The sequence below is a fragment of the Staurois parvus genome, unplaced genomic scaffold (assembly GCF_062004578.1).
Source record: "Staurois parvus isolate SC_StPar_1 unplaced genomic scaffold, SC_StPar_1.0 ptg001352l, whole genome shotgun sequence".
NCBI classification, from domain to species: domain Eukaryota; kingdom Metazoa; phylum Chordata; class Amphibia; order Anura; family Ranidae; genus Staurois; species Staurois parvus.
Window position 1 is genome coordinate 1,149,507 of NW_028319148.1, and position 13,179 is coordinate 1,162,685.

The following is a 13,179-nucleotide window of genomic DNA, read 5'->3' on the forward strand; positions in this document are numbered from 1 at the left end:
AAGGACACAGGGGCCCCATGATCCCCTATTGCCCCGGTGCCCCATGAGTTGTCAGTCCGCCCCTGGGTGTGAGCCTGGCCTTAAGCTGGCTATACACGGGTCGAATTCTGAAATAATTTTCTTTCGAAAATCTTTTTATAAGAATTTTTGTTCGAATTTCGCACCATTAGTGGAGGCACAGCAATGACCGATTTTCGAGCGACCATTGAATTTGAGTGATCGGGCATGTTGGAAATTTTTTGAAAAACGAACAAATTTCTAATCAATGAGGGGAGAATTGTGTGAGAAATGTAAATGAAAAAGAAATGAGCCTGAGCTGCGATCTGGAAAGAAAAGAAAATTCTTGGCCACGAAAAATCTTTTCTGTAGCAACACGAGGTTCAATGAAAGGTTTGGTTGGTCGAATTTCGAAATCAATGGTGGCGCCATCGGATTGCAAAACCCACGAAATTTCCGATTGTCTAAATAAAATTTGTTTGGAATTTGACCCGTGTATGGCCTGCATTAATCATGAAGGTTCAGCATCACATATGGGCGTTACCGAGGGTGGCCCGCATGCAAATACAGTCTGTCCCAACTCCCACTGCTCCAGGCTGACATCCACCTATCATGTCATTTACTTACATAACTCCTCCCAAAGGCCAGCCCACTCCTTGCATCAGGGCTGAGGGCTCTTGAGTACGAGTACTGAGGCAGGGTGCTGTGATGCTTTCAGGAAGCTATGTACAGCCCCTCCCACCAGCCACGATCTGCCTGCACTGCATAGAGAATCAAAGAGACTCAATGATAACATTAGCAGGTCTAAAATGCAAATGGAAAGTCTTTATTTAATAATTTCATTGCATGTTAATGAGCGGGAGCGGGGGGGGGGGCAAAGGTGGAAATTATAAACAGAATAAACTTTAGACAGATGATATAAGCATTTGACATCCAAGGAAGAGGGAGGGCAAATAATTGAAGTTTATTATAATTTATTTCAGGTACTTATATAGCGCCATCAATGTACGCAGCACTTTACATATATATTGTACATTCACATCAGTCCCTAACCCTCAAGGGGCGTACAATCTAAGGTCCCTAACTCACATTCATACATACACATACTAGGGACAATTTAGACAGGCGCCAATTAATCTACCAGCATGTCTTTGGGGTGTGGGAGGAAACTGGAGTATCCGGAGGAAACCCACGCAGGCACAGGGAGAACATGCAAACTCCAGGCAGGTGATGCTGTGGCTGGGATTTGAACCAACAACCCGAGTACTGCCAGGTGGAAGTGATAACCGCTTAGCCAATGTGCCACCCATTTTTATGGCTTACTTGCATTTTAACCTCCTCATGCCAGCCGAACGCAAATATGCGGCCTCCCGGCATCTGGACCTAGATGCCGAGCGGCCGCACATTTGCGTTCTATTAAAAAAGGACATATGTGCCAAAAGTGCGGGCCCTACTCACAGAAAGGTCCCGATCTCCTCTTTCGATCGGGACCTTTCCTGATCATGTGACTGCCGTCACGGCGGTCACATGACCCTAAACTCCCGGCTTCCGAAACTCTTAAAGGGCCAGGAGGTGCCGGCGCGAAGGGGTTAAGAATGCCGTCCACGTGACATGAACCCTATTCAGGTGTTGTTTTTGGCCACAGCAGCATAGACAACCTCTTCGTTCTGCTCCGGATGCTCGGCTGGACGTTTCTCTTTCAGTTTGGTTTTGTTCAGTTTGGCATAAACAAGATTACCCTGGGGGGGGAGAAATTGGAATTAGGAAAACATAAATTCCATGATTCATCATACGAGGAAACAAATCGACTCGAAAACGTGACAACTAGACCAGGGGTGGACTGACAACTCATGGGGCCCCCCCGGGTAATAGGAGATCATGGGGCCCCTGTGTCCTCTCCCACACTCAAACCACACCCAAAAAAGTCTATGAAAGGTACCAGGGGCATCTCATGGGGCCCCTTACTGACCCCGGGCCCTCGGGCAGTGCCTGAGTTTCCGAATGGTCAGTCCGCCCCTGAACTAGACACAAAGGTATGGGACTGTAGGCAGTATTCTCTATTCAATAAAATAAAGAGCACAACTCTTCTTGTTGTTTGTTGTTTGGTGCCAACTTTGATTATTGGTTTAAATATTATTTTTATTATAACACTTTTATTTATTCATATCGACTTACTAATCATTGTAAAACCTTTTTAAACTTAAAGATGTATTACTCAAAAATCCCAGCTTAGTCACTATGACTCAAGCTGCACTTATTAACCACCTCTATCCGGCCCATGTATATAAACGGCCGGACGGTGGCAGTGCAGGGGCGGGTGGCCGTTTATAAACGTCCTCCCCGCCCCCTGCTTGGGGTGCGCTCCCTGGGAGCGCTCAGCACTGCGATCCGGTGCCCGCTGTGTCCTCCAGACACAGTGGAACACCGATCGTCGTACGGGACCTCTGTGCAAGGTCCCGATCATGTGATCACTGATTGGCCTGTCAGTGATCACATGCAGAGTAGTAAGCAAGATGTCACTTCTGACATCATTGCTTACTACGTGTGAAATCTGTGAATGATCACTGAGGTCACATGGTGCAAGGCTATTCACAACAGCCTTGTGACAAGCTGTGACCAATCACAGCTCACACAGTATTTCTCAATGGCTGCAAGAATGCAGCCAGAGAGAAGGAGAAATGATTGCTTTTACAGCTTTTATGGGTGTAAAAGCAATCAGTGCAAAAAAAAAATAAATCTTCATCACCCCCCACAAGTAGTATAGTATCACCATGGTGACACTGTACTGCTAGGGTGACAGTATGTAAAACAAAAAAAAACCATAAATAATAATATAAAAAAATCAAATAAAAATGTAAAAAAAAAGTTTAAAAATTATAATTTTTGGTTATAAACTAATTTGGGTTGTTTTTTTTTTACTAAAAAGATAACGGAATAAATGTTGGCCAAGATTTATGATGAAATATTATTTATTTGCAACATTTTATAAGAAAAACACTTTTTTTCCCAATTTTTGGACATTTTCATTTACATAGCAAAAAAAATAAAAATCCCAATGGGGAATAAATACCACCAAAATAAAGCTTTATCTGTCTCAAAAAAATGCTAAAAAATTCATATGGTTACAGTGTTGCATGACCACGCAATTGTCATTCAAAGTGTGATAGCGCTGAAAGCTGAAAATTGGCCTGGACAGGAAGCGGGTAAAAGTGTCCGGACTTGAAGTGGTTAACAAACTACACTTATCTCCCATACTCAGCAAGTATACAACATTTTAAATGTCCATACTTTCTTGATTTCGTAATCTGTAAATAATAAATACCAGTAGCAAATATCCATTCTAATAACACTTCATTAATACATATTAACTTAAATCATAGCACTCAAAACCTGAGCTTAGTCACTACGACTCAAGCTGCACTGAATAATATATACATATAGAAAATGCAGCGCTAAAAGAAATATGTATGGTATATATATATATATATATATATATATATATATATATATATATACAGATGCTCCAAAATTATATCAGTATACCACAATAAAGTGTTAAAAACAATGAATAGACGAATAGTGACAGTTTGTGATAGGTGAACTATTCAGAAGTTGATAGTGACTTTTCCAATCCTGTGGTCTGGTGACAAATAGTGAAAATGCGCACTCACCAGATGCATATTTTCAATACGCCTGTGATACATAAACCAGAGCTCCCCCTCTAGGGATGGGATGGGATGGACGAGCTGGGCTGTTTAGCGGACTCTCCTTCCTCTGGGTGTAGAGCGGCCAGACTGTTACCTCCCTCTGGGAAATGGACAGGATACTGGGCAGCCTACATCAGGGCGTGCGTCATCCTTAGAGCGGTATCAGGTGTCACAGGTTTATGATGCTCGGGCTCTAGAATGGATATGGGGCTCACTGCAGAGCCAGCAAGAAATAGCTCATAGTGTAGTAGTTTTAAAATTGGTATTTATTAATCCACGTGGTAAAATAACTCAGATATAAATAAAAGCAAGTAAAAACAATTACTGACCAAATGTGCAAATAGACGTCATGGCATGCAGGCCCCTTTAACGCGTTTCGTGCAATAGCACATCATCAGAAAGGAATGGCCATCATAAGCCTGTGACACCTGATACCGCTCTAAGGATGACGCACGCCCTGATGTAGGCTGCCCAGTATCCTGTCCATTTACCAGAGGGAGGTAACAGTCTGGCTGCTCTACACCCAGAGGAAGGAGAGTCCGCTAAACGGCCCAGCTCATCCATCCCATCCCATGAGGGGGACCTCTGGTTTATTTATCACAGGCGTATTGAAAATACACATCTGGTGAGTGCGCATTTTCACTATTTGTCACCAGACCACAGGATTGGAAAAGTCACTATCAACTTCTGAATAGTTCACCTATCACAAACTGTCACTATTCGTCTAGTCATTGTTTTTAACACTTTATTGTGGTATACTGATATAATTTTGGAGCATATATATATATATATATACACACACCATACATATATATACCATACATATTTCTTTTAGCGCTGCACTTTCTATATATATGTATCTATAAGGTTTAGTTTTTGGTTACCTTGCGTGCTATAGATGCTATTATCTGAAGCGCTCACTGATTACATTTTCTATACTGAATAATATACTTACCAATAATAATTGGCCGCAACAAAATGGGCGGGAGGGAGCACCACAGAGATGCTTCCCAGGATACTGATGATGACTGTTAGCAGACCCCCTTTATATAGCCCTCTCCTCCTTCAAACTCTTTACCTCATTGGTCAATTTTACCTTCCAGGATTGTCCTGGTGCAGTGGGGGGCTAAAAATTGCCCCTTTCTGGAATATTCCTCATTATATCATATACCCTGGGGTGGACTTGAAACTTCACAGGTGTAATGGGGGACTTAAAACCGTACTCTCCGCTCCTCACATGACTTCCAGCTCTCTAGCTCCCTCGTCATCTCCTCCCATGCTCATCTACAGGACTTCTCCAGAGCCTCCCCCATCCTCTGGAACTCTCTACCACAATTTATCAGACTATCACCTAATCTGCCCACTTTTAGGTGATCTCTGAAAACCCATCTCTTCAGGGAAGCCTATCCTGCCCTCAGCTAATAATGGAATCTTCTACTCTTCCAACCAGTCCATCCCCCACAGTTACTACCTTTTGTACCACTAGCCCCTCCCTCTTAGATTGTAAGCTCCCAGGATCAGGGCCTCCTAATCCTCTTGTATTGAACTGTATTGTTGCTGTATTGTCTCCCGTTATATTGTAAAGCGCTGAGCAAACTGTTGGCGCTGTATAAATCCTGTATAATAATAATATATAAATCCTGTATAATAATAATATATAAATCCTGTATAATAATTATAATATATAAATCCTGTATAATAATAATATATAAATCCTGTATAATAATAATAATAATAATAATAATAATAATATATAAATCCTGTATAATAATAAAACTACTTTTTTTCCAGAAGCTTCACCATTGATATACCATGGGGGGGACTTGAAACTTCTAATGGTTTTTTCTCCCCTCATGCCAGTTGGGGGAATTGAAAACTCTCCTGCCTTCTAGAATGTTCCCCCTCTGTAAATATACAGTGGGGGGATTTATTTTAGGTACATATATAGAGCTGTCAATTTACATATATATTGTACATCCACATCAGTCCCTAACCCTCAAGGGGTGTACAATCTAAGGTCCCCAACTCACATTCATGCATACACATATTAGGGCCAATTTGGACAGAAATCAATTCGCCTACCAGCATGTCTTTGGAGTGTGGGAGGAAACCAGAGCACCCAGAGAAAACCCACGCAAGCACAGGGAGAACATTCAAACTCAATTCAGGAGGTGCCATGGTTGGGAATCAAACCCATGACCCATTGACTGCAAGGCAGACATGCTAACCATTAAGCCACTGTGCCACTCAAGACTTGGATACTTATCACCCTGCCACAGTCCCATAACACAAAGGTACCCTTATTTTCCCCTTTTCTTTTACCATTCAAGTTATTCTTCCCCTCTGCAGGGCTTTTGGGGAATGTGTTGGAAAAAAAAATTGGTAAAAGGGAAAATATTATTAACCGCTTAAGGACCGTCCTATAGCAGATATACTGCTACAGGACGGCACCTGTGCGCAGAATCACTTATACATTTCCGGGTAGGAGGCGAGCGCCGTACCCGCACCGCCATTCGCGCCCACAGATTTCAATCACCGCGTAATTTCTTGATACCAAGCCAAGGTCAGGTAGACTAAGAAAGATTGCAGCCACAACTGACAGAAGAATTGTCCGGGACTCAAAGAACAACCCACAGGTAACCTCAAAAGAAATACAGGCTTCTCTGGAAAAAGACGGTGTGGTTGTTTTTAAGGAGTACAATACGGTGATACTTGAACAAAAATGAGCTGTTTGGTGGAGGTGCCAGAAAGAAGCTTTTACTGCACCAATGTCACAAAAAAGAGTGGTTACAATATGACTGACAACACCTTGACATGCCTAACTGGGCCTTCTTGTGTCATTGATGCAGTAAAGGCTTCTTTCTGGCACCTCCACCATGCAGCTCATTTTTGTTCAAGTGTCATCATATTGTGCTCCTTCAAAACAACCACACTGTCTTTTTCTAGAGCAGCCTGTATTTTTCTTGTGGTTACCTATGGGTTTCCCTTTGTATCCCGAACAATTCTTCGGTCAGTTATGGCTGCAATCTTTCTTGGTCTACCTGACCTTGGCTTGGTATCAAGAGATCCCCGAAGTTTCTACTTCCTAATAGGTGATGTAACAGTACTGATTGGCATATTCAAGGCTGTGGACATCTTTTTATGTCCTTTTCCATCTTTATAAAGTTCCATTACCTTGTTACGCAGGACTTTTGACAGTTTTTTTCTGCTCCCCATGGCTCAGTATCTAACCTAGTCAGTGCTTCCATGTAAGAGCTAACAAACTCATTGACTATTTGTACACTGACACTAATTGCAATTTAAAAAGCCACAGATGTGGGACATTAACCTCTAATTGGCATTGTAACCCGTGTGTGTCACCTTGTGTGTCTGTACCAAGGCCAAAAATTCCAGGGGGTGGAGACTTCTGATCCGGGTCATTTGGGTGATTTCTGTTATCATTATGATTTAAAAAGGAGCCAAATACCTATTTGATAATAAATGGCTTCATATGATCATCATCCTTCAATAAAAGAGCATTTTTTGGCATGATCAGTCATATTTTCAATATCAGTGCCAGGGTATGCAAACTTTTGAGCACAACTGTGTATATATATATATATATATATATATATATATATATATATATATATATATCTCCATTCAGTCGTATCCAACCCTTGGCGATTGCATGGTCATTAATAAGCAACTTTTTCCATGAATTCTCTTAGCAATTATTGTACAAGGTAGGTGGCCAGGTCTTTCCCCAACCCCTACCATGCAGGAGATCCAGCCTGGCCAGGGAATAATATATATATTTATATATATATTGTGGGAGCTCGCTTCAACGTGGTAGAGCTTCTTCAAAGCACACAGCAACTCGCTTCTTTTAAGGGCTTTTTTGCCCACTTTTATTTACAAGAAAGTTCAAGAAACACAAATGCTTCCCACGCAGGGGTATCCAACATCAAGCAAATCATATTCAGCCTCCTGGCTTGTACACAGTTTTAAGTCTGCCTCCTGCAGACTCTTCCCAAAATATGGCACTAGCACACAGCTAGTCTGGCTTCCACCTGACTCCAAGGCAGAGACCTCCCGTCTGCCGGGGTGGAGCCCTCCTGACTCCGTTTGCCGGGGTGGAGCCCAGAACTATGGTTGGGCCTCTACAAAAAGGCCTGCACACACCTGTGCAATCAGTGTGCTGGGGGTTCTCAAAATACGGACCCTGGATTGGAGATTTCATCCCTCCCAGATCTCTTTGAAATCTCCAGGCTCCAGATCCCAAAACAAACTTTATGAATAAATGAGGAAACTGAAAAGTCAGTTTCCTCTGCAATACATTAACTCTCTGGAGCCCCTCAACCTGCCTGGTTGAGAATCCAGGGTTTTCAACTTGAGTTTGACCGTGGCAGAACACCGCACTGCCACAATATATATATATATATATATATATATATATATATATATATTGAAATATATTTTGAAATGTATTGAATACGGCCAAAATTGTAGCATTTCAAATATATGTCAATATATTTGGGAAGAATATTTTTACAATATATTTCAAATATATTTTTCTGCCATATGGGAACTGCAGATCATTGATCAGGATGGGTGGCTTGATAGTAACAATGGTGGAACATGAATGAAGTCTTCATTGGGTAGAATGTAACAGAGTGACAAGGAAGGAGAACGATTGGGAGGCAGGGACAGAGTTTGTACTCCTTGTGTCTGCCCATAGACCTTAATGGCAGGATCATGAACGAATTTTGACGTTGTAGATTTAAAATGATTACATACATATTAAATTTGGTGCCAAGGCAGCCTATTAATTTTCAATGGACTGCCTTGACACACACATTGATGCATGGCATGATGCACAACGAAAGTGAATGAATGCACCACTATGGTGTGAATGGGCCCCAATAGTTTTTAGTAATATAATTTTCCTCATTCTCATCCATCTCCAGGTACCTACCTCTTCTCCATCTTCCATCTGGCCACTTTCCATCTCTGTCTTTTCTTTTTCATCAGTTCCAGCTTCTTGGATGTCCTCTGGTTTCTGAAATCACATAGTCAGTTCTCAAGTCTTTAGATATAATGGGTAACCTGCTTGAGGATACTCTCAGAGGCAGCAGAATTGACTCCATCAAGGTGAACTCTGGGGCCAAAAAAACCCTTCACCCTTGCAGTAGGGAGGGGGACTACTCATCTTGCCCAGGGAATGATGAATAATGCCATATATTTACACAATGCCTCCCTCCTCTGGCAGCCCATGCTCTCCTCCGAGGTCTGTCACTCCTCAATGTCAGTAGGTCCTCTATTGCCTCCCATCCCACCCCAAATCCTGCATTGTACAGAATGACTTCTGAGAGCTTTCCGGTAGCAAAGGGAAGATGCCTAGAAGGACCGGTTACATGAAGGGGAGGAAGTCTGCAGGAATGATCAATAAGGGAAGTATATCAACGTCATCATAATCCCCTAGCTAAATGAGCTCAATGGGAAGGGCGACCTGCTGCAAGGGGGGAGTTTTCTGTTCCTGGAATTTAACCTTCAGAATAGTACAAGAGGTAAAACATAGAATAAGAAATTATATAAACAGGAATTATATTTTTAAAGTAGAACTTCGGTTTAAGCAACAAAAAAGAAAATCAACCATTAGTACACCCCCCTACACAAAACACTAAATGGGTTAATACACCCCCCTACACAAAACACTAATGGGTTAATACACCCCCTTACACAAAACACTAAATGGGTTAATACACCCCCCTACACAAAACACTAATGGGTTAATACACCCCCCTACACAAAACACTAATGGGTTAATACACCCCCCTACACAAAACACTAAATGGGTTAATACACCCCCCTACACAAAACACTAATGGGTTAATACACCCCCCTACACAAAACACTAAATGGGTTAATACACCCCCCTACACAAAACACTAAATGGGTTAATACACCCCCCTACACAAAACACTAAATGGGTTAATACACCCCCCTACACAAAACACTAAATGGGTTAATACACCCCCCTACACAAAACACTAAACAGCTAATACACCCCACTACACAAAACACTAAACAGTTAATACACCCCCCTACACAAAACACTAAACAGTTAATACACCCCCCTACACAAAACACTAAACAGCTAATACACCCCCCTACACAAAATACTAAACAGTTAATACACCCCCCTATACAAAACACTAAACATATAATACACCCCCCCTACACAAAACAGTAAACAGTTAATACACCCCCTTACACAAAACACTAAACAATTAATACACCCCCCTATACAAAACACTAAACAGTTAATACTCCCCCCTACACAAAACACTAAACAGTTAATACACCCCCCCTACACAAAACACTAATGGGTTAATACACCCCCCTACACAAAACACTAAACGGGTTAATACACCCCCCTACACAAAACACTAAATGGGTTAATACACCACCCTACACAAAACACTAAATGGGTTAATACACCCCCCTACACAAAACACTAAACGGGCTAATACACCCCCCTACACAAAACACTAAACGGGCTAATACACCCCCCTACACAAAACACTAAACGGGCTAATACACCCCCCTACACAAAACACTAAACGGGCTAATACACCCCCCTACACAAAACACTAAACGGGCTAATACACCCCCCTACACAAAACACTAAACAGCTAATACACCCCCCTACACAAAATACTAAACAGTTAATACACCCCCCTATACAAAACACTAAACATATAATACACCCCCCCTACACAAAACAGTAAACAGTTAATACACCCCCTTACACAAAACACTAAACAATTAATACACCCCCCTATACAAAACACTAAACAGTTAATACTCCCCCCTACACAAAACACTAAACAGTTAATACACCCCCCCTACACAAAACACTAATGGGTTAATACACCCCCCTACACAAAACACTAAACGGGTTAATACACCCCCCTACACAAAACACTAAATGGGTTAATACACCACCCTACACAAAACACTAAATGGGTTAATACACCCCCCTACACAAAACACTAAACGGGCTAATACACCCCCCTACACAAAACACTAAACGGGTTAATACACCCCCCTACACAAAACACTAAATGGGTTAATACACCCCCCTACAGAAAACACTAAACAGTTAATACACCCCCCTACAGAAAACACTAAACTGGTTAATACACCCCCCTACACAAAACACTAAACAGTTAATACACCCCCCCTACACAAAACACTAAACAGCTAATACACCCCCCTACACAAAACACTAATCAGTTAATACACCCCCCTACAGAAAACACTAAACTGGTTAATACACCCCCCTACAGAAAACACTAAACAGTTAATACACCCCCCTACACAAAACACTAAACAGTTAATACACCCCCCTACACAAAACACTAAACAGTTAATACACCCCCCTACACAAAACACTAAACAGTTAATACACCCCCCTACACAAAACACTAAACAGCTAATACACCCCCCTACACAAAATACTAAACAGTTAATACACCCCCCTATACAAAACACTAAACATATAAAACACCCCCCCCTACACAAAACAGTAAACAGTTAATACACCCCCTTACACAAAACACTAAACAATTAATACACCCCCCTACACAAAACACTAAACAGTTAATACACCCCCCTACACAAAACACTAAACAGTTAATACACCCCCCCTACACAAAACACTAAACAGTTAATACACCCCACTACACAAAACACCAAACAGTTAATATACCCCCCCTACACAAAACACTAATGGGTTAATACACCCCCCTACACAAAACACTAAACGGGTTAATAGACCCCCCTACACAAAACACTAAATGGGTTAATACACCCCCCTACACAAAACACTAAACAGGTTAATAGACCCCCCTACACAAAACACTAAATGGGTTAATACACCCCCCTACACAAAACACTAAACGGGTTAATACACCCCCCTACACAAAACACTAAATGGGTTAATACACCCCCCTACACAAAACACTAAACGGGTTAATACACCCCCCTACACAAAACACTAAATGGGTTAATACACCCCCCTACACAAAACACTAAATGGGTTAATACACCCCCCTACACAAAACACTAAACGGGTTAATACACCCCCCTACACAAAACACTAAATGGGTTAATACACCCCCCTACACAAAACACTAAATGGGTTAATACACCCCCCTACACAAAACACTAAACAGTTAATACACCCCCCTACACAAAACACTAAACAGTTAATACACCCCCCTACAGAAAACACTAAACTGGTTAATACACCCCCCTACACAAAACACTAAACAGTTAATACACCCCCCTACACAAAACACTAAACAGCTAATACACCCCCCTACAGAAAACACTAAACAGTTAATACACCCCCCTACACAAAACACTAAACAGTTAATACACCCCACTACAGAAAACACTAAACAGTTAATACACCCCCCTACAGAAAACACTAAACGGGTTAATACACCCCCCTACACAAAACACTAAATGGGTTAATACACCCCCCTACACAAAACACTAAATGGGTTAATACACCCCCCTACACAAAACACTAAATGGGTTAATACACCCCCCTACACAAAACACTAAACAGTTAATACACCCCCCTACACAAAACACTAAATGGGTTAATACACCCCCCCTACACAAAACACTAAACAGATAATACACCCCCCTACAGAAAACACTAAACAGTTAATACACCCCCCCTACACAAAACACTAAACAGTTAATACACCCCCCTACAGAAAACACTAAACAGTTAATACACCCCCCCTACACAAAACACTAAACAGTTAATACACCCCCCCTACACAAAACACTAAACAGCTAATACACCCCCCTACAGAAAACACTAAACAGTTAATACACCCCCCTACACAAAACACTAAACAGTTAATACACCCCCCTACAGAAAACACTAAACAGTTAATACACCCCCCTACACAAAACACTAAACAGTTAATACACCCCCCCTACACAAAACACTAAACAGTTAATACACCCCCCTACACAAAACACTAAACAGCTAATACACCCCCCTACAGAAAACACTAAACAGTTAATACACCCCCCTACAGAAAACACTAAACAGTTAATACAATTTTGAAAATCTACTATTTATGAGAAAAGTCTAAATTAATTCTCAAGACCTCATCTCTGTAAGATAACAGCATCAGCTCTGCCAAGGAGGAAGTGTAACAGCCGGGATCACATCATATATCTATACATACAATGCATGTTGAAATGCGTTTTTTATATATTACAAAATACATGAAAAATATTTTTAAAAATATATATTTTTTAAATAAATTCTTCAGATTTTTTTTTAACATATAAAAAAGTAATTTTAACAGATATTTTTACATATATTTGTAAATGCATTCCAAAAATGTAGATTTGTATTTTTAAAGACATACAGAATATTTGAAATGTATTGTTAGAA

At 41.2% G+C, this 13,179-nt stretch overlaps 1 protein-coding gene across 1 annotated transcript in view; it reads right to left on the minus strand.

Annotated features, from left to right (window-relative positions):
• Positions 1-936: 936 nt before the first annotated feature.
• The window catches only part of LOC149436676 (uncharacterized), a 54,022-nt gene continuing 41,779 nt past the window's right edge, over positions 937-13,179 (minus strand). Inside the window, exons 9-10 of the mRNA XM_089661604.1 lie at positions 8,662-8,745; positions 937-1,736 (exon numbers count right to left, since the gene is read on the minus strand). Of these exons, the coding sequence (XP_089517730.1) occupies positions 1,620-1,736; positions 8,662-8,745 (201 nt within the window). The 3' untranslated portion in view covers positions 937-1,619. The remainder of the gene's footprint in view (positions 1,737-8,661; positions 8,746-13,179) is intronic.